General features: G+C 39.7%; 1 protein-coding gene across 4 annotated transcripts in view; it reads right to left on the bottom strand.

The window, feature by feature from the left end:
- Positions 1-27,178, bottom strand: part of ATAD2B (ATPase family AAA domain containing 2B) — a 215,152-nt gene that overhangs the window by 113,885 nt on the left and 74,089 nt on the right. For 3 of the 4 annotated variants that reach the window (XR_013345548.1, XM_077812465.1, XM_077812463.1), the window contains exons 16-22: positions 24,016-24,327; positions 15,730-15,862; positions 11,504-11,690; positions 5,248-5,433; positions 4,210-4,345; positions 3,689-3,885; positions 688-847 (exon numbers count right to left, since the gene is read on the bottom strand). Coding sequence is in view for 3 of the 4 variants with exons in the window: in XM_077812465.1 (XP_077668591.1) it covers positions 688-847; positions 3,689-3,885; positions 4,210-4,345; positions 5,248-5,433; positions 11,504-11,690; positions 15,730-15,862; positions 24,016-24,327 (1,311 nt within the window). In the remaining variant the exon portion in view is untranslated. The remainder of the gene's footprint in view (positions 1-687; positions 848-3,688; positions 3,886-4,209; positions 4,346-5,247; positions 5,434-11,503; positions 11,691-15,729; positions 15,863-24,015; positions 24,328-27,178) is intronic. The other variant, XM_077812464.1, reaches the window with a different exon arrangement.

The raw sequence follows: 27,178 nt of genomic DNA, 5'->3' as shown, positions 1-27,178 counted from the left end.
GAGGATGACATTTCCCATATCTGCAGGTGGACAGCCTTCACACTAATGTCCTCTTTTTTGTAGTTTTTTTTTTTTTAAATTGGAAACAGCCACATGATAAACTGCCACTTAAATACATTTGCAAGACAATTCTTCCCTAATCAACTAAAACAGACCTCTTTGTTTGGGATTAGTCCTGCTCCTTCCTCCAGCCCCAGTGGTGAGTTCTTAATTTAGTGGATGAATTTGGTAGGAAGGATCATAGCTGGAGGCAAATGCATAGCACCGCAAGGTGCTGTGCAGGATTCTCCATATAACTCTGCCAAATTATGTGATGGTTTTATTATGTGGACAGATGTCCCCTGAAGACCAAGAAGCAACTACCAAATTCATTTTCACTTAGGACCTACTCAGGATTGGAACCCAATTTATCAGAAGTGAATGTTAAGTGCTTTAGCCCTACTTTGCTTACTAGTTCCTGCACACTCACTCCACCACATAGTTCCTAGAATGCTTCACGTATATTCTAACTGTCCACTTAAGAGTCTCAAGACTATTAAAAGCATTGACCTTCAAGGAACAAAATCACTTGTTTAGCTAATTTATAACACAGTATGAAGTTTGCTTAGATGCCTGAATAATAATCATACACATGATTAAACAACTATTTTTCAAGTTTAGGTAGGCCAAAACTAAATATTTCCTTACCTCCAGGGTCTTTGTCTGGATTATATTCCAATGCATTGCTACAGATGAGATCAATATCTGTTAGGAAATCCTTGGCAGTCAAATAGTTGTGTTTATCAATTTTGGTTATTACTGTTGACAGGTCCATTGGTTCTTTGATAACTTCAAGATAATCTGAAACCTACAATCAAACAGCATACTGAAGTGACACAGGGCCTTATGCATTTCATCGGCACACTTTCCCACATTATACACATATTCATGCAGCATACTTAGCACTAATTAAGAAATGTGCCAGCTCAACATTTTGATCATTCTCATTTTCAATACATCTTTAATTCAAACATTTTAAACAAAGAAATTGAAATTATAGTGCTGGTGTTAGACTGCTAAAGTTATAGTTCCTTCAGAGATTCATTGATACATCTAATTTTCAGAGCAAACTAAATTGGTGCTGCAATTAAAGCCTCTTTTTATTATATACACTGAAGATATTTTAACATTGTCCTGAACTTTAAAAATAGTGGGCCTACCCCCACACAAAGGAGAACTGTGAAACTGTTTCTCCATTTTGTAGGTAAGCCTTTTTGTTATTTAGGTCGTCAAATCATTAACCTTTAAAAATAATTTTCTGCAAAACATTTGCAATAATAATCTGTAGGAACACCAAATCTAAATTTCGCCACTCTAAGTATTATATGGACTTTGTAGCAGGGCATTCTCAGAAGAAGGCCCCTTGTCAGTGGAATTCACTGCCTTCTATGGTGTACCTCATCATGGGTTCAGCAGCCCTCCAGGTAGAGTGAAAGGTATTTAACTGAATTAATTGTATGATGAGGGGTTAACTCTTGGCAACAGAAGACCCCAACAGAGCTATACATATCTCAGTGAGCTACAGTTAGTATGTATTTATTATTTATTCTTTGCTCTGATTAAAACAAAGTATGCTTCTGCATGAGTGCTTCAATGTAATTAAGATTACAATCAATTTCACATGTAGGTAGGCCTGAGAGTTTGTGTAGTCCTGAATATTTTAAAATCACCCATATATTAAGGTGATGGTTGCCAAAAAAATGAAATACATTTCGATCAAACTGTAATGGCTCCAGAGGAAGAATTTTTGATTAACCAGGTAAACGTGCATTTTTAGAAATTGTAACAAAAAATGTATCAACATAAATCTTAGATTAAGACCATACATCAACATCATATATAATACCTAGCTACTGGCTAAATGCTTAAATGTATATTTAAAGTGCATTTTCTATTCTAAACAGGCAGTGAAAATGGCATCCCCAGATGTAAACTGTCCAGTCTACAAGTAGAATGATATTTTTCTAAATATTACTGTTAATTCATCCTGTTAATTCATCCTAGGATCTAAAAGTCAACCTGTATTTTTTCTAGCAAGTGTATCACCACTAGTAATAGAATCTTCATGTGAAACTGCAAAATTTATATAGCAGATCAGTTAAATAAGAAAGGGAGGTCTTCTGGTTCAGGCATTAGGGACTGGGACTTGAGAGATCTGTGACAGTGCTAGGAATTAATCCCAGATTTTGCATAACCCTTTGGCAAATCACTAAATCTCATCTGTGTCAGTTCCCCATCTATAAAATGAAGATGGCAATATTCCTTCTGCATAGTTGAAAAGAATTGTTCATAGTCCTTTAACATAAACAAGTTAAGTCACAAATAATGTTCAAATATTGAATCTGGCTTGAAGCTGGAGGAGGACTGGATGGGGCCTCACATAATGCTTGTTAACTCTGCATGTAATTTAAAGTGCAGCTCTGCTGTAAAAAATTACACTAAAAATGACATTGCAGGGTCCCATTTTTATGGTCTCTCAATGACTTACAGAACAAATGTTCCAACTGGAAGTAGAAAAGTGTTTTCTTCTTACTGCCATCCCTACAAAGTTAGTATTCTATCTGAAAGCCAAGCTATGCTCTTTCCTTTTCACACACCAGCACAGTAATAGACTTGCAGGCCAAATGATGCCCTCAGTTACAACTGCAACCCCACTGTCTTCCAATTATGTCTTTCAATGGGTCTTCACATTCATAAATAACTGGAACTTATAGATTCATAGATTCTAAGGTCAAAAGGGACTATTACAATCATTTAATCTGACCTTCTGTGTAACACAAACTACAGAACTTCCCTGAATAATCCCTAGAACATAGCTTTCGGAGAAATATGCAATCTTAGTAAACATTTCTGTTACTCTTCAATAAAGAACAGAACACAATTCACTTTTTCATCACAATGTTGGCTCTACAGGAATAAAAAACAGTAAAAGCTAGATTTTGGTAACTAAAGAAAGCAAATACAATTAATTCCAAATACATCCTGGCAGCAGATTTGATGAATAAGGTGCTACCATTTTTATAATGCTGATTTTCAGAGTGGAAAAGCAACTTCGACTAGTACAGGCTAGAGCAGGAATCGGCAACATTTAGCACACAGCACGTCAGGGAAAGCCGCTGGTGGGCCGAGATGGTTTGTTTACCTGCAGCGTCCACAGGTTCAGCAGATCGCAGCTCCCACTGGCCATGGTTCGCTGTCCCAGGCCAATGGGGGCTGTGGGAAGTAGCACAAGCTGAGCGATGTGCTGGTCGCCGCTTCCCGCAGCCCCCATTGGCCTGAGACAGCGAACCGTGGCCAGTGGGAGCTGCGATCGGCCGAACCTGTGGACACTGCAGGTAAACAAACCATCCAGGCCCACCAGCAGCTTTCCCGGACGTGCCGCATGCCAAAGATTGCCGATTCCTGGGCTAGAGTAATACAAGTTTTTTTGCTGAACCAGTAGTGTGTCCAAAAATATGCTTCTAATCACTCTCACTGTGGTACAGAAGGTTATGACTAAGCCACCAGTGGATTACAGATAGGCAGAATTGGCTAGGTCATGGATATCAAGGATATCTGGGATAGTAATTTATTCACGCCCTTTTCAATTAATAATAATTTTTTTTCTAATAGGTTCAACTTCATTTTTTGCACATTACTGAAACAAGACCTCTTCAATATCCACCGGTTTGCTGAAGATGTTAAAGCGTTTGTCTGTAGCCAGCCTCTTGGTAACATCCCTGAGAAACAACCGCAGTTCTCTCAATGTGTTCTCCTCCTGGTCCTCCATTCGTTGCTTTTCTGTTTCTGACAGCTGACGGGGAGGAGAGGGTAATGCAAGAGGAAGAACTTCCAGAGCACAAAGAGCTAGGGAAAAAAGGCAGGAAAAAGTCAGAAAGTATTCGTAAGAGGGCATTGAACGATTACCCCTTTCTGGACTTGCACAATGCAAAGGGGGTGGGGGGGGATTTCCCATTTTCCTTCCCACTTTTCAAACTTGACAATTTAAACTCCTCCCCATCTTACTCAGTATAATAGAAACATGCCAGTTCTGCACACTGATAAACTGTCAGTTGTTAATGACCCTAACTGCATTTCCCAAAACCATTTAAAAAGAAAAACATTTTACAGTACAAAACTTGATTCAAACAGATTCTCGCACTACTGTGGCTTTATTGTAAAGTAGCTTACCAGCCTGTTTCCTTTTGGGGGGGTGCATTGATGCCTGATTAAGAATTAACTCCTGGAAAAATCTCAGTCTGTCTTCTTCACTTGGTCTTTGAATATAAAAAACCTCTTCATACTGGATTCTAAAGATACACTTCACCTGCAAGAAAACAACATCATGAAGAGTCAAAGGATTCAACATGTTCTTGAACTATCTGATCAATGTATATTTTAAACACAGAGGATCAACTTTTCAAAAGACGCAAACTGGCCATACTTGAGAAGTTACCAAACTATTTCCAAAGAAGCACAACGTCTCACGAAAGCTTATGCTCAGATAAATTGGTTAGTCTCTAAGGTGCCACAAGTACTCCTTTTCTTTTTGCAAATACAGACTAACACGGCTGTTACTCTGAAACAAGGAAAATGAATAATCTGGAATTGTTATTCAACTTTCCATAACCTGTAAGTTAAAGGGGCAGTGCAGCAACAGTTATTACTGCAATGATAGGAAGAGGAGAAAGAGAAAAGAACTTAGAAAAAAAATTGTATGAATACCTTAAGTTTTAAAAAAACTAAAGCTACACTGTAGTCGCTGAGTCTTACACTGCAGTATAATCCAGACTAACTCCACTGACTTCAGTAGGTTTTTCTGGAATTATACCAGTGTAACAGAGCAAAATCTAACACACAGTCTAGAACAGCAGGAGCTCCTTTATGGAGATCAAAGAAGATGGAGATCATTCTTAGTTGCAGAGAAAATATTGTCACTTCAAATAAAGACAAAAGGATTTCAAGTTTGTTCTTTCGGATGTTTATTGTGCAAAGATAATGATTGCAAGAATTAGTACATATGAACTAACCTTAGACTTCATGTAAGGCAATTTTAGAGCTGAAATAAAATTAATTTAGCAATTTCAATGTGAGATATATTTAAGTAAATTATAAGAACTAGAGCATAAAGTTCTGGTTAAATACAACTGTTCTACATTAAAGTGTTCTAAATTCTTAAAAGACACACATTAGTAATGCTTCCACTCTCAAAAAATATTTAACACTCACCTCTTCAGGTAATTCACTATACATGGTTTCAGAGGTAGACAGCAGAAATATAGGAGAAAACGACGGTATGTCTTGCAGCAAAGTTAGAAAAGTAGCTCTCACAGTTTCACTGACAGCTTCCCACCAGTCACCAATATGAGGCATGTAAACAATACTTGGTACAGTTCTTCGAGCTTCACGAAAGATCTAGTAAAGAGAAACACTAGTATTTAAAATCAGAAATTAAGTATTACGACACACAGTAAAAAATGAAAACCGTTATGGGCTTAAGTGGTGCCTTCAAAAGACAACCTCTCATCAGCTTAATTACCTCAAATTACAATAAAAATGCTTTCCATTCAAGTTTTTGTTATATTGAATATATATATATTTGAATTCGAATATATTGTTTGCTTCATCGAATTACTTTAAGCCAGTATGCAATGCCATCCAAAACAGCTACAAGTCAACACCCTGTTTTAATAATCTATTATAACAAAGAACCAACAAGCAAAACACATGAAAAGTTAAACTGTATCACATTTTGTAGCAGAAGAGAAAAATATGAAATGTCACAAAAAATACAAGATGAAAGGTCATACCAGCTTTTTAAGATTCGTAAGCATTATACTGGGTCCATTAAGCAGCTTTGTTTTGGTTCAGACACTTGCAAATACAGTGCACTGAGTTGGTTGCTGGTGGTTAACCAAACAGAATGTTTGACAGGAGGACTGACATTTTTCAAGAGCAAGGAAACATTTTAATTAATTAACTTTAAGTTTCGGGTTTATCTTAGAATTTTAGCAGCTTTGCTATTATTCCCCATGGCCTGCTATTTTTTCCTCATAGGAGAGCCAGTGTTCCGTGTATCTATTACATCTCAGAATTTCACCCTCTATATCCAATTCTATGACTACATAAAAAGTCAACTCAATTACCACTTCCCTTTGTCTTCTGGCAGCCCAGATATTCTGACATCATTATGATAGTAGAGCAAGAAATAATCCAGTTTATTTTAACAAGGTCGTACCTATTTGTAATTTTTTTTAAACGTTCATTTTATTTCTGGTGGCAGATTCCTCAAGTTGTTTCTTCAGCTTGAGCTGTACTGCCCACAATAACTGATACAAACTCTTTCAACTCCTTCCTGGTGATTACTATTGATTCCATTCAGTTTGCCCAAAACACTTATAGAAAAGAATGACAACTTAAGGATTCGCAAAAAGAAAAGGAGTACTTGTGGCACCTTAGAGACTAACCAATTTATTTGAGCATGAGCTTTCGTGAGCTACAGCTCACTTTGCTGTAGCTCACGAAAGCTTATACTCATATAAATTGGTTAGTCTCTAAGGTGCCACAAGTACTCCTTTTCTTTTTGCAAATACAGACTAACACGGCTGTTACTCTGAAACTTAAGGATTGTCTTTCTGGTCCTAAGTTTGACTCCAATCAGGAGAGAGAGAGATAAGGATGCCATTCCTTTTTTAGAACATTACAGCTTTGAATCTGAACTTTGGCCTTACTTGTTTACTTCTTCCAGCCATGCCCTCTTTTAGGTGTTGAATGTAATGTTAAAAATAAAGCTATCACACACATAAATTGTTTGTGATAATTCTGCGAAGCTTCTCTTCCACACAGCTGCTTGTTAACAGCATTATGGGACTCCAGCCACACACTAAACTGATAATGTGTGCACAGAACACAGATTGTTTAATGAAAAGAATGTGTATGTGCGTGTGTGTATGTGCACGTGTGTAACACACACAATATTGCAACAAAACAGAAACTTCCTACTATAAGACAGGTGAAAGACTTCAGTGGCCTTCTAGTGATTCTGTCTACCATTTTTATCTGCCTTAATTGGCATGTGTAAATTAAGGTTTAAAACGACTAAATATATATTGTCAAGATCAGCAGCCTTAAAATTCAACTCACTCTTATTTCTGGTATCTGTTTACAAATAATATGCAATTTTTGGTATGAGTTTCTCTCAACACATGCTTCAATTCTTTTTTCCCCCCATTTTCATAAATTCAATCCCTTTGTTAAGTATGAAAAATACAGTGCCTCTTGTACCTCCCCAAATTTACACCATTTACTGAGTATTAGGGCTGTCAAACAATAAAAAAAATTGCGATTAATCGCGCGATTAAAAAAATAATCGCAATTCATTGCAGTTTTAATCGCACTGTTAAACAATAGAATACCATTTATTTAAATATTTTGAGTGTTTTCTACATTTTCAAATATATTGATTTCAATTACAACACAGAATACAAAGTGTACAGTGCTCACTTTATATTATTTGATTACAAATATTTGCACTGTTAAAAAACAAAAATAGTATTTTTCAATTCACCTCACACAAGTACCGTAGTGCAATCTCTTTAGTGCAATTTAAAAATGCAGAATTTTTATTTACATAACTGCATTCAAAAACAAAACAATATAAAATTTAGAGCCGATAAGTCCAATCAGTCCTACTTCATGTTCAGCCAATTGCTAAGACAAACAAGTTTGTTTATATTTATAGGACATAATGCTGCCCATTTCTTATTTAAATCACCTGAAAGCGAGAACAGGCATTCACATGGTACTGTTGTACTGACATTTCAAGGTATTTACATGCCAGACATTTACTGTACTGACATTTCAAGGTATTTACATGCTTACATGCTAAGCATTTGTATGCCCCTTCATGCTTTGTCCAGCATTCTAGAGGACGTTTCCAAGCTCATGATAGGTTCTGCTCGATAATGATCCAAAGCAGTGCGGACCAATGCATGTTCATTTTCATCATCTGAATCAGATGCCACCAACAGAAGGTTGATTTTCTTTTTGGGGGGGTTCAGATTCTGTAGTTTCTGCATTGAAGTGTTGCTCTTTTAAGACTTCTGACAGCATGTGCTACACCTCACCCATCTCAGATTTTGGAAGGCATTTCAGATTCTTAAACCTTGGGTCGAGTGCTGTAGCTATCTTTAGAAATCTCACATTGGTAACTTCTTTGCTTTTGTCTACTCTGCAGTTAAAGTGTTCTTAAATTGAACAACACGAGCTGGGTCATCAGCCGAGGCTGCCATAACACAAACAGACTAACACGGCTGTTACTCTGAAACCTAACAAAATATATGGCAGCATGTGGGTAAAACCACAGAGCAGGAGACATAGAATTCTCCCCCAAGGAGTTCAGTCACAAATTTAATTAACGCATTTGTAACAGGGCCTCCTTGGTCCTGCATCTGTCTCAGTCAACAAAGCTGGTTCAGCGCCCTGTGCAATTTATTTATAATTGCGTCCCACCACCTTCATAGAATACCTTGCGCCTTTACAAGCAGGGGGAGAGCAATCTCTCTCTCTCACTGCCTGCTTTCCCTCCTTTTCATTTCCTTCCTGTGCCTATGTGTGGGCTCTGGCTAACGGCTTAATTAGCCTTTCTGCCTTGGCCCACTCATTAACTAGGCACAGCTCTGTCTCATCAGCTCCAATCTGCTATGCCTGATTGGAGCTGCTGTGAACAGAGTGCTGACTCAGGGTTTCCAACCTAGAACTCTGTCACAGCATTATTTTTTTAACAAGCGTCATCAGCATGGAAGCATGTCTTCTGGAATGGCGGCCAAAGCATGAAGGGGCATATGACTGTTTATCGTATCTGGCATGAAAATACCTTGCAATGCCAGTACAAAGGTGCCATGTGAATTCCTGTTTTCACTTTCAGAAACAGGAAGCATTATCTCCCATATATGTAAACAAACTTGCTTGTCTGAGCAATTGGCTGAACAAGAAGTAGGACTGAGTGGACATCTATGCTCTAAAATTTTGCAGTTTTGTTTTTGAGTGCAAAAAAATCTACATAGGTAAGTTGCACTTTCACGATAAAGAGACTGCACTACAGTACTTGTTGAGGTGAACTGAAAAATACAATTTCTTTTGTTTATCTTTTTACAGTGCAAATATTTGTAATCAAAAATAATATAAAGTGAGCAGTGTACACTTTGTATTCTGTGTTGTAATTGAAATCAATATATTTGAAAATGCACAAAAACTTCCAAAAATATTTATAATAAATTTCAATTGGTAGTCTATTACTGTTAAACTAGTGCAATTAAAACTGCGATTAATCATGATTAATTTTTTTAATCGAGTTAATTTGTTTTGAGTTAATCACTTGAGTTAACTATGATTAACTGACAGCCCTACTGAGTATAGAATGACTTTTCTGAGAATTTACAAGCACATCCATTAGCGCAGGCCCACACAGCACAGAGGTATTGAGACCCAGGGACTGGCTTCCCCTGCCTTCCCTTCACATAACCATAGGCACACTAATCCAGTATTCTAATCAATAAATCAACTGCAAATTAAAAGTCATTCACCTGAACACCTTAGTTGCTTTGTGTTGCTCCGGCACAGCAAAATAGCTGTAAACTCACCATAACTGGCCTGTATATTCTGGCATAGCAAAGGATCTGCCCTTAACAGTTAAAATTACAACAAAATATTTACGGTAGATACTATATATTTTCAAATCATCAGAAATATTGCATGATAGCATTCCCTTTGGGTTTCAGGTTTAAAGATCATATATGAAATTTTAAATTTGTAAAAGACAAGGAAATTCCAAGAAAAAAAATGTTAAAAACAGAGTTAAGGCTAAGAGTACATAGGAGTAAATTTAGGATTAAAAAAATTACATGACATTTTACCCTTGTGTTACTAATACACTTTTAACATTAACCTTAATACTTTTAAGCAATTTTTTGTCTTGCATAGATCTAGATATAAAATAGAATCAGGCATAAGCAACTCTCAATGAAAAAATAGTATTCTTAAGCCATAAAAATATTTTAGCAATTAGACTTGATTTTCATGCTTCTTATAAGCATGAGTAATATTTGTAATGAAAGATTTCAAGAAAAGTCATGTTCTCCAGTTCTGGGTTATCTCATAAAAATACATTTACGATCACATCATATTGTAGGTGCACATCTAGTGGGTCCTCACTCCATATACCTTTACCCCCACCCACACTCTGCTCTATTCACTTCTCACTTCCTTTCTTAATCTCAGTATCCTCTCCTTCATATCTATCTCCTCCTCAATCTTCTTTTCACACAAATGAATAAGGTGTCAACTGAATACTATTAACCCAAACTCCCAAACAGTGACTCTCAGACTTTTTAGGAACATAGGATGTAAATAATAAATCTGACTATTTTAAAAAGCTTTCATGAATACTTTTATGTGTTTATTTCCTTGTCAACGAAAACAGATTTCTGTGCACACACAGTTCAAACAAAGCTATAGAAACCAGTTTTCCTCAGAAGTTACAAGGTACTGCACGGCTATAATGCAGGTGTGGCGGCACATGAAGATGGAAGTCCATTCTAACAGTCCCTTGCAAGTCGTCTTCCTTTGGCAAGAATCAGTATAGGAGAATTTAGCCTTCTTAAATCCCTCAAAATTGCATCTTCCAAACTTATTTGTGGTCAGTCTCATGCTCCACTTCCTTCAACCTCAGCTCTACAAATTTTCTATGAAAACTTATCTTCTTTTGCATGCTAGACATAACCCCACTATTGCAGTTGTAAGCATCTGATGAAGTGAGCTGTAGCTCACGAAAGCTTATGCTCAAATAAATTGGTTAGTCTCTAAGGTGCCGCAAGTACTCCTTTTCTTATTGCAGTTTTGTTCTCACCTGATGCAAGACTGCAAATCTCCAGGATCAGTCAAATATTTTCTCATTTGTGACAAAAATCAAACAAACGGACATCAAGAATACACCATAACTTTTGATTATGAAAACTTTTGTTTACTCTCCTTAACTGTTTTTAACGGCTCTGTTCTGCTCCACATAGGAATGTTCAACACAGAATTGACTACATGTCTTGTCTTAGTTGTCACACAGACATCCTGCTGCCCAAGCAGGACTTTGAGACTGATCTAACATATGACTTCTTCAGATATTGAACCTTCTGCTGTTAACCGACTACCAAGACAGATAAAACTGTTTACCCATTCAGTGTCATTGCCATCTACATGCAGCATCAACAGAAAAATCAGAATTCCTAACTATAAAACTATAAAAACTTTAACAAAAGGTTTTTAATGTTAGCATATTAGAATGTTCCTCTGCTTTAGCTTGCAATGGCACATGCACACTGTCTTTTATCCAAAAGACCATAATTGTGCATATCATACTTTATTGGAAATAAGCTTGAATAAAACCAGAGCTGGCATCAATGCTCTATGATGCTCAGATATTATGTAGACTCACCTGTGCACATGATTCTTCAGGTGTTTTGGCACTAACTGAATAAAGTGCTGGCAGATCTAGCCTGTGTACAGAGAATTTTTCAAGAGAGTGCAATAGTGCTGGAGCAAGGTGAGAAGTTTGACCAGAACCTCTCTCTCCTGATAGCAGTAATCTTGGCCTATAAGAGGTTGGCTGGTGGTAAGCAGACCTATAACAGAAGTAATATTTTAAAAATATCACCATGCATCATTATGTATACATATATGTTTATCTATACAGAGTTCCTGGTGCTTCAGCTTTTATTTAGTAATTTTTAAAATTTTAATTCTTTTAGACTTTTTTAAAATGTCATCTCAACTCTGAAACCTGTCAACTATTATGATAATAGAGATCTTCTACTGGAGATCCTACAATGATTGTACTGTGCTAACTTTGGCATGCCTCAGTTCCAGCACTGATTACCTTAGGGCTTGTCTATACACACAGTTGCAACAGCGTAACTGATTAGAAACTGATTTAATTAATCAGTGCAAAATCTGTGTGGGTATTATTAAAATGATGCAATCCTAGATTATAATCAACTGTCTTAAATCTATTCCTTACCAAGAGAAGCTAAATCAATATAATCACTCTTAAAGCCATTTAAAGGTTCACACAAGAGTTTGCATGTGTTTAAAAATGCGGCTTTAGAGTACTGCATTTTTGCAGATTGCAGCTTGGATACAGATACAAATTGTGTATCTGTGCAGAGCTCTACACACCCGCCCAAATGGAGCAGCTGTCACCCAGCTCTCAAGCTCCAGCTTGGCTCTCTGAATCACGCAGCAGCGGGCTGCAATATGTGGCAATAGTCCGCTGGGAAATCTGTGAGTTGTAGTCCCCAGCTTGCTAGGATGGAGGAGGTAAACTATAACTCTCAGAAGGGAGTGAGCCAAGAACCATTTTGAAAGAGGTGTAGTTGTACTTTAAACTAGCAGGCAGCAAGGGAAAGCGTTGTGGAGAGAGTAGTTGTTGCCACTGTCTGTCCCGGCCGGGTCTGTGTGCGTTAGATCCGTCACAGCTGCATAGGAGTGTCTGAACCCCACACTGTGATGGCAGCCCTGCATATGAGGGCCCAGGATTGTACACTCCCTGTCCAGAGCAGGGAAGGAAATATGACGGGGGAGGAACAGGCGGTGGGGCAGGAGGTCTCTGGGGAGAAGTGGGGGGCAATAGGAGGTTGGGGGCTTGGCATAGCCCTGTGTCACTGCTGCGCAGTGACCTGTGCAGCCGTTAGTAGAACGCTGCAAATCCACGGATATCCACACATAATTTTTGTGGATTGCAGATCGGATGCGGATATAAACACTAGCTTTAGTCATGTGTGTAGCAAGGCTTTAGCTAACAAAGGTTACTTTTTAGCAGCCCAGAAAAACCAAAAAGACAATATTTTTCATCCTTCGAAGTACGTGTCAGCTCTCTAAAAGGAAGTTTTGCTGTTTATTTTCTGGGGGGGGGTTAAGTGATAGTAGGTGAAGATATAAAATTATCTAAGTAATTTTGTCTGCTCTAAGAACAAAGTGAAATTGACTCGTCGGTTTTCAGAGTTAAAAATATTGCACAGGGGCTGTTTATTTCATGCCAATGCATTTGTAACTGCCAAGACCCCAAGATTCAGCAAAGCACTTAAGAACATTCTTAAAAGTTAAGTACATTCTTAAGTCCCATCGATTTAAAAGGATTTACGAAAATGCTGAAGCACCTTATTGATTTAGGGTCTAGTATCTAGTTTAATATTTACCATATATACTTGTTCATAAGCTGAATATTTTTGGTAAAAAGTGACGCATCAAAGAGCGGGGGTCGGCTTATAAACAGACCTACACCAAAATTTGATGATTTTAAACTCTATGAAATCATTGAATTGAATATCTAATACATTGTCGTTTTGTTTACCTGGAGCATCTGCAGGCACAGAGTTCCTCAGTTCCCCGTGGCCGTGGTTCACTGTTCCCAGCTAATGGGAACTGGGGGAAGTGGGGCGCTCCAGGTAAACAAAATGTCCCAACCCACCAGCGGCTTACCCTGACGGGCCAGGAGCCAAAGTCTGCCAACCCCTGAAATACAGGGTCGGCTTATGAAAGGGTCATACAGTTTTTACTATTTGTACCTATTCATCTTGGGGGGTCGGCGAACGAACGGGCTAATGAATGAGTATATACAGTATATTGCAAACTTCATACAAATTAGCTTCCAGCTGGGAACACACACTCCTTTAAAGGTTGCAAATTACTCTGTATTTTTGTTGAAGGGCAAAAATCTTAAAGGAATCTAGCCAGGTATTGGGGGGGGAAGGGGTTTAAAGCAGTGTCTCATCCCATTAGTATTACTTGATTTGAAAGCTAAATTTTAAAATTAATTTAATTTTCTCTTTATTACTCTGTTTACTCTTTAAAATTCATTCAGACTGAAGAGTGAAACTAGATTACTCAATTTTACTTGGTTTAAGTTTTGAGTCAATCACTTTCTAGTTGCCACGCATTATACACAAAACTTGTCTTTCGCTTTACAGATCTGATGGGGAAGGTCATAAATCCATCCATCAAAAAAAAATGTATAATGAAATTTAAAAATTAGTTAAAATGTGTCCTTTTTTTTCCTCTTTTGTTTCAGCTGAAACCTGAATTTTGGGCCGGCAGTGCTTGATAATGTACCTTGAGGGAAACAGCAAGATCCCATTTTAAGCTAATCAGTTATTTTTAAGTTCATGTTACTGCAAATACTGTTTAATCATCACTGTTCAGAAATAAAAATTTTCTTTCTTCCACAAGATGGCTCTATCTTGACTGGCCTCACATTTTCTTTAGTGAAATAGGCATCAACAGACTCTATATAAAATATTACTCTAAACAATTCATATTAAAATTAACATTTCTAGGTTTTTGTTGCTGCATCCATCTTAATAAACAGTTGCGTTTCATCCAAATTTAATACACAAATTCTAACCTACAATGTCTCTGCAACTTTCCTTAGAAAAAGCACTGAAAAACACACAGAATGAGGAAAAAATTAAGAGGAGGCTTTTTGAAATACACCTCTATCCTGATATAACGCGGTCCTCTGGAGCCAAAAAAATCTTACCGTGTAAAAGGTGAAACCACGTTATATCGAACTTGCTTTGGCCTCGAGCATTTCTGTTAATAGTCACTTCCCGCCCCCTGACTGACCCCTCAGAACCCCTGACCCATCCAACCCTCCCCCCCCCCCGACTGCCCCGACCCCTATCCACACCCCCGCCCCCTGACAGGCCCCACAGGACTCCCATGGCCTATCCAACGCCCCCATTCCCTGACCGCCCCACCCCCAGAACCTCCGAACCATCCAACCCCTCCGCCCCCCAAGACCCTCTGCCCCTTATCCAACCCCTCAGCCCCGGCCCGGCACCCTTAACAAGCCACTCAGAGCAGCGTGTCGGAGCCAGACACACTGACCCGCCGGAGCGCGCAGCCCCACCCCCAGAGCACTGCTTTACTGCGTTATATTCGAATTTGTGTTATATCGGGTCGCGTTATATTGAGGTAGAGGTGTACAAGGAAATCTGACCTGAAACAAACTAATTTGTAGTATCAGATTTAAATGCAATAAACATATATAAATAACTGATATTGGTACACTGAAGCTCAATAGTACGTCTCAGTAAGAAAAAGCAGCCAATATGTTGCACACTTCATATTTTCCAAAATGCACCAGCATGTTTGCTTCCTTACTAAAACAGCTGGAGATTCAGGTTTAAATTCATAGATTTTAGATTCATAGCTAATGTCTGAAAAATATCTCAGGGGCTAAACATGGAAATTACATTCTTAAAATGCTATGGACCAAAGGCCAAACGCTACTCTCGAATACCCATAGGCTGGTGGTAATACCACAAAGTCATTATAAAACATTTAAAAGATTTTAGTTAAACTAAGGAGAACTTTCAAGCTAAATAGAGCTCAGTATGCAAAACAGGTTTAACCAGCTCAGTTATGCACTCTTACTACTTCACAGGAGTGTGAATGGCTTAGAAAATTGCTCATAAAGGCTTCAACACAGAAATCTCTCCATAAACATATCCTGGTATTTTAAGCACATTTAGATATAAATGAAGATGTTGCCATGAAGCACCTTTATAAACCCTTTCTTTGAACTCTAAGTGCAAAACAGCAGTGTATGACCTTAGAGTTTCAGATCTCCTATGAATTTCACAGCAAAATGCATATACTCACATTGTAAAATGAAGGTAGGGTTTATGTATAGCAGCTGACGATTGTTTCTTTGGTGATCCTGAGTGACAGCCCGTCTCAAAAATTGATGAAGCATTTTCATCCTCGCTATCGTCTAATATTAGACTTGGTGCATCTGTTCAAAATAAGATGTTTATTAATATTAGAGTTCTGTCACCTCTTGGTACACTTCAACAAACAACAAAAAGACATTGGAAGTTTCTTGGTTAAAAAAAGTTTAATAATATACTACCTGAAGTGGGAAGAATATGTCTAAATATCAGAAGGTATGTCTAAAATTACTACACATGATTTCAGTAACCAGTACTACCAAGAATGTGTTAAAATACAGAGTTTAGTCAGAAATTCAAATGCCCTTTTACCATCAAGCACCTTGCCATTTTCATAATCATAAGGATACAAAAATAAGCTGTGTATTACAATAAATAAAATTGCTGGTTTAACTCATTACGAATTGCTTCCTCTTGATTTATTTTGATGCCAGATTCAACCGTTAAGTTATTGATTTGAACTTCCTTTGACTAGGCATAATTGTGCATAATAAATAAGCCCCCAAAATTTCAGAAGTATACTTCATATTTCAGTATTTTTCCTAGCGATAAAGCAGACAACTTATGTTTGGGAACGTGTTTCTATCACACAAATTTGACAAAGAATATCAAAATGGTCAATGTCAATTCAAGTCAACTTTGTTTTCATATCCTGGGGTCTTAATCTATTTTTGATTCCTTCAACAACAAGTCATTCTCAGCTACTGAATTTAACTATCTTTTATACAGGGCTTCTTAAATGAAAGTTAAAGACTGAATACAACAGAGAAGAAAGACTATTCAAGAAAGTAAACTGAAAAACCATGAGCACATGGAGATAATCAGAAAAGTCATTTGGTAGAAGATTCAGCATGACTGGAAATCTACATTCCAAATTAATTCAAGACAAACAGGGATGACAAAGTGAAAACCAACATTGTTAAATTGGAATTAAACTGGCAAGCATATACCAAGTAGCTGTCATTCAAACTCAAACAGAGAAAAGCAATTCTAGACATCACTTACTTATGCTAACAATCAACTGGAATGTGGCATATGAGCACAATATTTAAAACTATTACATGTAGAATCATAGAACTGTAGGACTGGAAGGGCCCTCAAGAGGTCATCTAGTCCAGTCCCCTGCACTCATGGCAGGACTAAGTATTATCTAAACCAGGCACGGCCAAACTGTGGCTCCCAGAGCCTCCCCCATACTCCCACCATGCTCCACCTACGAGACTGGGCAAGGGGGAGCTAGGGGCTTCTGCCCTGCAGCGGGGTGGTGGGACTAGGGGTTTTTCTCCTGTGGTGGGATTAATGGCTTCTGCCCTGCAGGGAGGGAGGTCTTGGGTCTTTAGCCCAGCTGGGGTGTATAAGAGAAGAAGCCCCACATCACGACAGGCGCTGCCCTGCGGCGCAGGTTGTGCACGTCTTGCAGCTCTCAAACTTCTGAAGATTATTGTAAGTGGCTCGGAGGGTCAGTACGTTTGGCCGCTCTTGATCTAAACCATCCCTGACAAGTATTTGTCCAAACTGCTCTTAAAAATCTCAAATGATGGCGATTCCACAACCTCCCTGGGCAATTTATTCCAGGGCTTAACCACTGTAACAGTTTGGAAGATTTTTCTAATGTCCAACCTAAACTGCCCTTGTTGCAATTTAAGCCCATTGCCTCTTGTTTTATCCTCAGAGATTAAGGAGAAGAATTTTTCTCCCTCCTCTTTGTAACAACCTTTTATGTAACTGAAAACTGTTATCCTGTCCCTTTCTCAGCCTTCTCTTCTCCAGACTAAACAAACCCAATTTTTTCAATCTTCCCTCATAGGTCATGTTTTCTAGATCTTTAATCATGTTTGTAGCTCTTCTCTGGACTTTCTTCAATTTGTGCACCTCGGGCATCCAGAACTGGACACAATACTCCACTTGAGGCCTAATCAGCACAGAGTAGAGTGGAAGAATTGCTTCTTCTGTCTTCCTTACAACACTCCTGCTAATGCATCCCAGAACAATGTTCACTTTTTTTGCAATATTGTTATACTTTAGTTTACGATCCACTATGACCCCCAAATCCCTTTCTGCAGTACTCCCTCCTAGGCAATCATTTTCCATTTTGTGTGTGTGCAACTGATTGTTCCTGCCTAAATGGAGTACTTTGCATTTGTCCTGATTGAATTTCATCCTATTTATTTCGGACCATTTCCTCCAGTTTGTCCAGATCATTTGGATTTTTAATCCTATCCTCCAAAGCACTTGCAACCCCTCCCAGCTGGATATCATCCACAAATGTTATAAGTGAACTCTCTATGCCATTATCTAAATCATTGATGATGATATTGAAGAGAACAGGACCCAGAACTGATCTCTGCGGACCCCACTTCTTACATCCTTCCAGCATGACTGTGAACCTCTGATAACTACTCTCTGGGAACAGTTTTCCAGCCAGTTATTCACTCACTTAGAGTGCACCCATCATCTAGATTGTATTTCCCTGGTTTATGAAAAACTCATGCAAGACAGTATCAAAAAGCTTACTGAAGTCAAGACATACCATATCTACCACTTCCCCACTATCCAGAAGACTTGTTACTCTGTCAAAGAGAGCTATTAGGTTGGTTTAACATAATTTGTTCTTGACAAATCCATGCTGACTGTTACTTATCTTATTATCTTCTAGATGTTTACAAATTGATTACGTAATTATTTGTTCCATTATTTTTCCGGGTACTGAAGTTAAGCTGACTGGTCTGTAATTCCCCGGGTTGTCCTTATTTCCCTTTTTATAGAAGGGCACTATTTGCCCTTCTCCAGTCCTCTGGAATCTCTCCTCTCTTCCATGACTTTTTGAAGATAATTGCTAAGGCTGCAAGTTTGTCACAGAGGTCACGGATTCTGTTACTTTCCAGGACTTCTGTAGGGGCCGATGAGGCTGGCCTGGGGGTCGCCTGAGCAGCTCAGGCAGCCCCTGGGCTAACCACACTGGCTGTTGCTGGGGCAGTCTTGGGTCACCGCGCCCCCCTCCCCAGCAGCAGCAGCAGGAGTTTGGGTGTGAGAGGGCGCTCAGGGCTGGTGGTTGGGGCACAGGAGGGGGTGAGGGCTCTGGGTAGTGCTTAGCTTGGGGGGGAGGTCCCCGGAAACGGGGACATACCTCAGCTCCCAGGCTAATGGGAACTGTGGAGCCAACGCTGGTGGAAGAGGCAGCGCACAGAGCTGCCTGGCCATGCCTCTGCCTAGGAGCTGAGGGAAAGGGATATTGCCACTTCAGGGAGGCATGGAGCCAGGTAGGGAGGCTGCCAGCTCCGCCCCCACACCAGCACCAGTGGGGGTCCTGGGCTGTACACTGCCGCTCCCCCAAGTGCCCACAGCATGCCCCGGGCCACCGCCCGTTGCACCACCCACCCCCCCCAAGATTTAATCAGGGGTATATAGCACAAGTCATAGACAGGTCATGGGCCATGAATTTTTGTTTGACTTTTACTAAATATACCCATGACTAAAACGTAGCCTTAATAATAGCTAATGACTTAGATATCTCCCCAGTCAGCTCCTTGAGTATTCTAGGATGTATTTCACCAGGCCCTGGTGAGTTGAAGACATCTAACTTGTCTAAGTAATTTTTCACTTGTTTGTTTCCTATGATAGCCTCTGATCCGATCTCATTTTCACTAGCATCCACTATATTAAACATCCAGTTGCTACTAATCTTTGCTAACCTTTCTGGTGAAAACGGAAACAAAAAAGTCATTTAGTACTTCTGCCATTTCCACATCAAAATGGATTTTGCTGCTTTTTATGCAGACTGTACTTAACATTCAATCTTTTCTTTGGCTTAACTGGATGACACTTGATCTACACTAGCAGCCTATGTCAGTATAACTAAGTCACTCAGGAGACTGAAAAATCCACATACTGTGACCACATATCTATTCAGGGGACACCATAATAGGGCCTAATCACATCAGCCACACTATCAAAGACTCGTTCACCTGCACATCTACCAATATGATATATGCCATCATGTGTCAGCAATGCCCCTCTGCCATGTACATTGGCCAAACTGGATAGTCTCTACGTAAAAAAATAAATGGACACAAATCAGACGTCAAGAATTATAACATTCAAAAACCAGTAGGTGAATACTTCAATCTCTGGTCACTCAATTACAGACCTAAAAGTGGCAATTCTTCAACAAAAAACTTCAAAAACAGACTTCAACGAGAGACTGCTGAATTGGAATTAATTTGCAAACTGGACACCATTAATTTAGGATTGAATAAAGACTGGGAGTGGATGTGTCATTACACAAAGTAAAACTAATTTTCACCCCCTACTGTTTCTCACACGTTCTTGTCAACTGCTGGAAATGGCCCACCTTGATTATCACTACAAAAGGTCCCCCCCCGCTGGTAATAGCTCACCTTACCTGATCACTCTCATTACAGTGTGTATGGTAACACCCATTGTTTCATGTTCTCTGTGCATATAAAATCTCCCCACTGTATTTTCCACTACATCCATCCGATGAAGTGAGCTGTAGCTCACGAAAGCTTATGCTCAAATAAATTTGTTTGTCTCTAAGGTGCCACAAGTACTCCTTTTCTTTTTGCGGATACAGACTAACACATCTGCTATTCTGAAACGAGTTAAACAGACCTAATTCCCGGTGCAGACAGTGCTATGTCGACAGGAGGGCTCCTCCTGTCAACATAGCTACCACCTCTCAGGGAGGTGGATCACCTACACTGATGGGAAAACCCTCCTGTTGGCATAGGTAGTGTGTTCGCTAAGCAGCACAGCGGCATCGGTACAGGTGAGCCACTGAAGCTTAAGTGTAGATAAGCCCTAAGAAGAGGGTAAACAAAATCAGGGGTGGATGAAATTTCACACACACCTCTGACTGCACCTCTTGGGCTCAAAAGGATCCCTAAAGAGAGATGGGGAGGCGGAAAACTAAACTGACGGGTGTAGCCCAGTGCTATCGTGAGTAGCACCTAGAAAACAGGTAATACGGGCCCACCCCTGATAGAAATGGGATAAATGGTCCACAAAAACTAGGGAAGTTGGATCCCAGTTCTGTCCTTGCACGTCATCCTTGAGTGTCCAATCAAAAGGGCTGCTTAGACCTCTCAGAGTGTCAGGGGGGGGGGGTGAGGCAGGTGCGGACCAGGATTGGGGCAGAAGTCTTCTCCTAAAGCCTCTGCTCCTCCTCCTCCTATTGTAATCTTACCAGGTGGGTGGTGGGAAGAAACGAGGAACCGGCTGAGGGTTATCATCACGTTTCCTCAAGGATGCTAATGTATAAAGCCCTAAGGACTTCAGAATGGCCCTTGAGTCCTTTAGGCTGTGCAGCTTGGAGTCTGTCTATTCAGAAAAGAGCGACGTACCCTCAAAAGGAAGGTCCTCTGATGACTGTTGAACCTCATGCTGTAGATCCGACGATTGAAGCCCAGAGCTTTGCATTGCCACCACTGAAGCCATGGATCGAGTTGCAGAGTCCATGGCACCTAAGGCTGCTTGCAGGGATGCCCTTGCCACAGATTTGCCTTCCTCCATGAGAGCTGCAAATTCTCACCTGGACTCCTGTGGTAGTAACTCCTTAAATTTCAACACAGAGTCCCAGAGGTTGAAATCATACCTGCTCAGGAACACTTGCTGATTTGCAAGCCTGAGCTGAAGGCCACATGTTGAATAGATCTTTTTGCCAAAGAGGTCTAATTTTTTGGCATCCTTGGCCTTGGCACCTGCTGACTCTGTCATTCCCGCTCACTGGCTGCTGACACAACCAAAGGTTGTGGTAGATGTGTATAAAGGAATTCACACCCCTTAGCTGAGATAAATTATTTCTTTTCCGTTTTCTTTGCCATTGGCTGGAGGGACGCTAGGGTCTGCCATAATGCCTCAATGGGGTCCATAATAGCATTGTTTAGTGACAATGCCACTCTTGAAGAGCCTGTTACTGCTACAATGCCCACCAGGGCATGGGAAGACTCCCTGATCTCCTCTACCTGGATACCCAGGTTTTGAGCTACTCTCTTGATGCGCCTTGTAATCGTCCTGGGATAGTGTTATGTCTGCTCCCGCGACAGCTTCATCTTGAGAGGAGGCAGATACTGTTTTTCACCCATGGCACCAAACAGGTCTCGTGGTGTCGGGTGTTGATATTTGGCACCAGTCTTGGTACCGGAGCCTGGATCCTGCTCCAAGAGAAGTGGCGCTCTGGAATCTGACACCAGAGTATGACCTTCTGGAATGTGACCCTTGAATCACAGGAAAAGCCCAGGGGTTCCAGAAAGGCCACTATACTGGTATCTGCCACTGTCCTGGTGGCCAGGCCATGAATGGGATGCCTTGGCTCAGGTCTATGGTTGGGTAATACCACCTGGAGTGACAGTGCCGGCTCCTGCGAGAGATGTATGACTCCGCATCCAAGTCAGTTTCTGAAGATTCCCTTCCCGGAGACCAGGGTGGAGCGGTGCCGACCAGTGCCAGCAAGTAGTGCCAGGAGGGAGGAGATTGGGCCTGGGCCATGATGGCCCGTTTCCCCTTTGAAGGCACTTGAAGCCTTTGGTGCCATGGCAGCCGGTGCTGCTGCTGACAGCTCCTGTACGGCTGGGAATGGCAGTACCAGTAGAGAGAGTAAATCTCTTGCTGCCTGAAATGCCTCTGGCATTGACGGTACCACCCATGTAGTGGAGCTCCAGTGGCTCTTCTGTGGTGGAGAGTTCATCGGTGCTAGAGTCAATGGTACGCATTCCCCGGCCAGAGTCAATGGAGAGTTGTTAAAGACCAGAGTGGTCTGACGCAGGTCGCACTCTACTAGTATCTCTGTGCTCAGGGTTGGGGGAATCGACCTCTGTTGGTCTTTTTCTGCTCCTTTCTTGGCACCAGTGATGGAGAGCAGTGCCAAAGTCCCTCACTGGAGCACTTTTCCTCGGCACTGGGGATGACCGACCGGGGATAAGGAATGGTGCTTAGTTTCCTGAAGAGTAGACGGGGCACTCCTTACTGAGGCTGAAGTACTCAGTGCCAAGTCTGAGTGACCCAGCTGCGAGAGAGTTTGAATTGCTGTCTCCATGAGGATAAATCTGAATCTAGCATCTATATCCTTTTTGGTGTGGGGCCTGAAGCCTTTGCAGATCTTGCAGCACTCCTACACATGAGCTTCCCCCAAGCACTGAAGGTAGCTGGAATGGGGGTCACTCACAGGCATAGGCTTGTGGCAAGAAGCAAAAGGCTTAATCCTGGAGACCGAGGCAAGCCCTGCTACTGGGCAGGGATTAACCCTGCTGAGCAGGGTTCACTAACCTGAAAAAAGCAAAGGAGTACTTGTGGCACCTTAGAGACTAACCAATTTACGAAAGCTTATGCTCAAATAAATTGGTTAGTCTCTAAGGTGCCACAAGTACTCCTTTTCTTTTTGCGAATACAGACTAACACGGCTGTTACTCTGAAACCGTTCACTAACCTATTTATCTAACAACTGAAACTTAACTACTAAGAATAAAAGATAACTATATACAACGAGGTTAGAAAGTCCACATAAGGAGTGCTTGTGAACACAAGGATGAGGCAGTTGCAGCAACCATCACAGACAGTAAAAAGGAACAGAGGAGGCTGTGGGTAGGCAGGAGCCTTTACACAGGCACTATGAGCGCGCAACTCCAAGGGGCACCAGAGCCAACCCAATGGATACCACTGAAGGAAAAATTTTCCAGGGGTGGTGCAAAGGGCGAGCACACATCTACATTGCAATGGACATAAGCAAGCACTTGAAGAAGAAAATCAAGCCATTTGTCTTCACTTTCCAGGCCCTTCATGATTTATCCCCCAATCTACTCATGATCTCCCATTTGCTAACAAAATGTCAACTCCCACCTCCAATCAGCCCATGATGCCAGTCTCCATTAACCACTTGCTAAATTTTCAAACAAGCACTACCATGCGTTCTCCCAGGCTGCCCCCATGCTTGGGAGAACCCTTTTCTGGGGCTTCTAGACACTACAGCAATACATTAATAAATTACAATTATTATTATTATTACAATTAATTATATGTCCAAGTAAAATATGCAAATCAAAGTCAGTTCTGGCATAAGCTGGTGCAAACTTGATTCAGTACGTTTCAGGCAAGGAGTAGGACAAGGATGCTAAAAGAAAAGCTACCTGAAATTTTTCCAACCTAGAACAGAATAGTTAGGAGCAAAAAAATAAAAATAAAAACAAAAATAAAAACTAAGTACCTTCTCTTTTGTCACCTTGACTAAATTCAGCATGGGGAAATACTTTATGTAAAACCGCCAGGAGGTTATTGAAGGTTCTTTCCAGCAGCGGCCTTATGACAAGGGATAGTGCATGTCCTGAAGACATCACGGCACGTTGGGAAGCAGGCACAATATTCTGCATTGCATGGTGAAAATCTTGTGCGCTGAGAACTATTGAAGAAACATCAAGCTGCAGTTTCTGACTGCTTGCGTAAATCTGAGGATAGCGCCGTCGCAAGGCAATCAAGGCAGCCTCAGTGCAAAGTGCTTTTATGTCAGCTCCACAGTACCCTAGTGTACAAAAAACAAATATACATATGTTCCATGAAGAAGCATCAACATTTTGCATATGTACAAATAAGCCTGAAGCTAAAAAAGAGCAGCCAGTTGCACTTCACTGTCACAGACTCTTTCACACTGCATCCAGTGAACAGGTACTGTTCCAGTGCAAATTAACCCAGGGACTGTTACAGCTTAAGAAGCAAATGTTAAACCCTTATTAAAAACCAATGATACTATTATCTGGACTACTCTCAGAGACCACCAGAAAAAAAAAGATAGCCTATAGAAGAAAGGCAAATGCAAATACAAAATAGCATCCACTGGTATTCCTACACAGCAATTGTATGGCAAGAAATTAATATGTCAATATCAATATTTTCCACTATTTGATTATAGAATGTACTGTAGCTTCCCCCAGCTTTGTGTCATCTCTATTCCTTTTCTTCTTTATAGTCTTTGTTTAATACACAAATGTATCAGTTGCAACTGCAATTACGTGAAATAGAATTGTAAAAAGTTACAGGGAAGCCTATGTACAAAATTAAAACTTATTTTGTGATTTTTTTTTTTAAATGAGCAAATGGTCCAGATGAATTTTAGGAACAAAGTACATATATCCACAAAGCATCTGAGAAAATGGAGGATATTAAGGAAAAATATTTAATCAGAGCATACAAGTAGACAGAAAAATTCCCTCACCTAATTCATTCTTCATAGTTGCTAGAAGAAACTAAGGTTTTACTCTCAAGCACAACACTCTCTCTCTCTGTCTTTTTAATTTTATAACTCTAATTGTATGGAGAAAAGTGGCAGAAAGTCTACTATGCTGTTGTAGGGTTTTTTATTCATTCTATTTTCTGTTTAGAACCTATAGTTGCTTAATCATCATTATTTAGAGCCATACATACAACTGTATTATACAGGCCTAAAACTTTTAAATAGTCTTTTATGGTACTAATTGACAGTTTTGCTGCTTTCAGGACTAAAACAATTGGATTTCTGATACCAGTATGCTTCTATCCTTCATAAAAACAGACATGTATATTTTGGTGCATTTTGTTTCACCTCTGCTGAACATGCTGTAGTACAGAATACTAATTACAAGATTATTCTCTTATAGAAAATCTTTTTATAGAGTTTTTAACCCAGCGTACAGAATGATACGATTAGCAGGGATATAGTTTATTAAATTCTACTCATTTTTAAAGATGTTTATAGAATCTATTCACGATTTTTAAAAAACTGACCAGGAATCCTTTAAATGGTTATCTTGAACATTTTTTAGACCTCTTTTTGGAAAAAAAATTCATGGTTTTTCTGCTCCTCTCTATGTTAAGGAGGGTCTTCCGGCAGGCACAAAACCCTCACCACTGAAGTTGTTTATGCCTGCCTTCCTGCCTTGTTCCTCTCTTACTGTGCACACATCTGCCCTGACTTTGTTTCAGCTTTACTAGTGCCTCTGGTACACACCCCTTTACAAGGCCTGCACCACCAACAAAAAAATAAACATGACAATACAAAGTGTGGACAAATGCACAAAGTAAACAAACTGGGGGGATGAATAAATCTCTCCCCCTTTTCTAATTTTTAGTCATATTAATTTTAAGGGTTACTAGTAATAAAGGTAGGTAAAAAAAATTTAAGATGAAAATGTGGTTTTAAACTGACGGTGTCCCATTAAATTCTATAGGACTTTTCCATAAAGATTTGAATGCGAGTCCAAGTATGTGATTATAGTCAGAACATTACCATAAATATTGGATTCCACAGACAATTTTTTGAATAAACCTCTTCCATTTTGTAAAAATGGCTAGTAAAATGGTAAAAAGTTATAATTGTGTAAATAATCACAATAGTTGAGTGCCAGGTTAAATGAAAAACTATCCTGAATTTCACATTAATAAGCCATAGCTCAAGTGAAATCAAACAGATTAGATACAAGCAATCTTATTGTCCCTCATTTTATTAGAAGATAAATTGGGTTTTTTTTTTTGTTTTGTTTTGTTTTTTTAAACAGTCAACTAATTACAGGTGGCTTCTGATTAGAATTCATTGTTCAGGTACTAAGGTCCCAATTTCACAATTAAATCCATGTGGACAGACCCAAACACGTGGCAACTTATTTCAGGTGCAGGGCATTCAATTGTACTGGATAAATTAGAATTTGCGTTGTACTCTAAATGCTGCTTTGCCTTTTTAACTTTGTGTATTATTTTACTAGTTCACAATGGTCCATTTCTTGATAGAATAGCACAACAGATTGAACAAATGAGTTTGGGGAAAACTAAACCAACTTGTCAAGTTCAAACATGCATTACTGTTATATTGCTCCTCTAATCTCCCTTTTATCTTAAAAATCCAGTTTAAGCATCTGACACAAATTAAGACTCAGCAAATTTAAAGCTATGTCCTTTCCAATTCTTCTATTAATAATGTTAGAATACTCCTTACAAACAGTCTTTTTAATCACAGCTTGTACATCTCCATGGAATTGCAAAATTAGGAAATAGTAGCCTATGGCCTATTTTGAAAATTAAATTCTCAGGTGATCAGATATACAATTAGTCACCCGTTCTATTTCCCTATTTCTCAGGAACAACTGCATTTGAAGAGCAATAATTTGTCTTTTACTGAAGGATTCTCTTGTGCATGCTTGTATATTCATTTGAGTGACTGACAAGACAACTGCAAGAAAATATCTTGTAGAACATTATAGGTTTTTTTAGTATTAAGAAGCAAATACATACCATGCCTAGAAGATGTAAGAACATAAGTAAGTTGTCAAGGCTGAGTATGAAGCATGGTTTTTCACTCTAACCTTGAAGGAACTCATTTTATCCCCAATTGTCACTGTAGTAAT

This window comes from Eretmochelys imbricata, chromosome 3, assembly GCF_965152235.1.
Source record: "Eretmochelys imbricata isolate rEreImb1 chromosome 3, rEreImb1.hap1, whole genome shotgun sequence".
In the NCBI taxonomy this organism is placed as follows: domain Eukaryota; kingdom Metazoa; phylum Chordata; order Testudines; family Cheloniidae; genus Eretmochelys; species Eretmochelys imbricata.
This window is presented reverse-complemented; position numbering and strand designations above follow the sequence as displayed.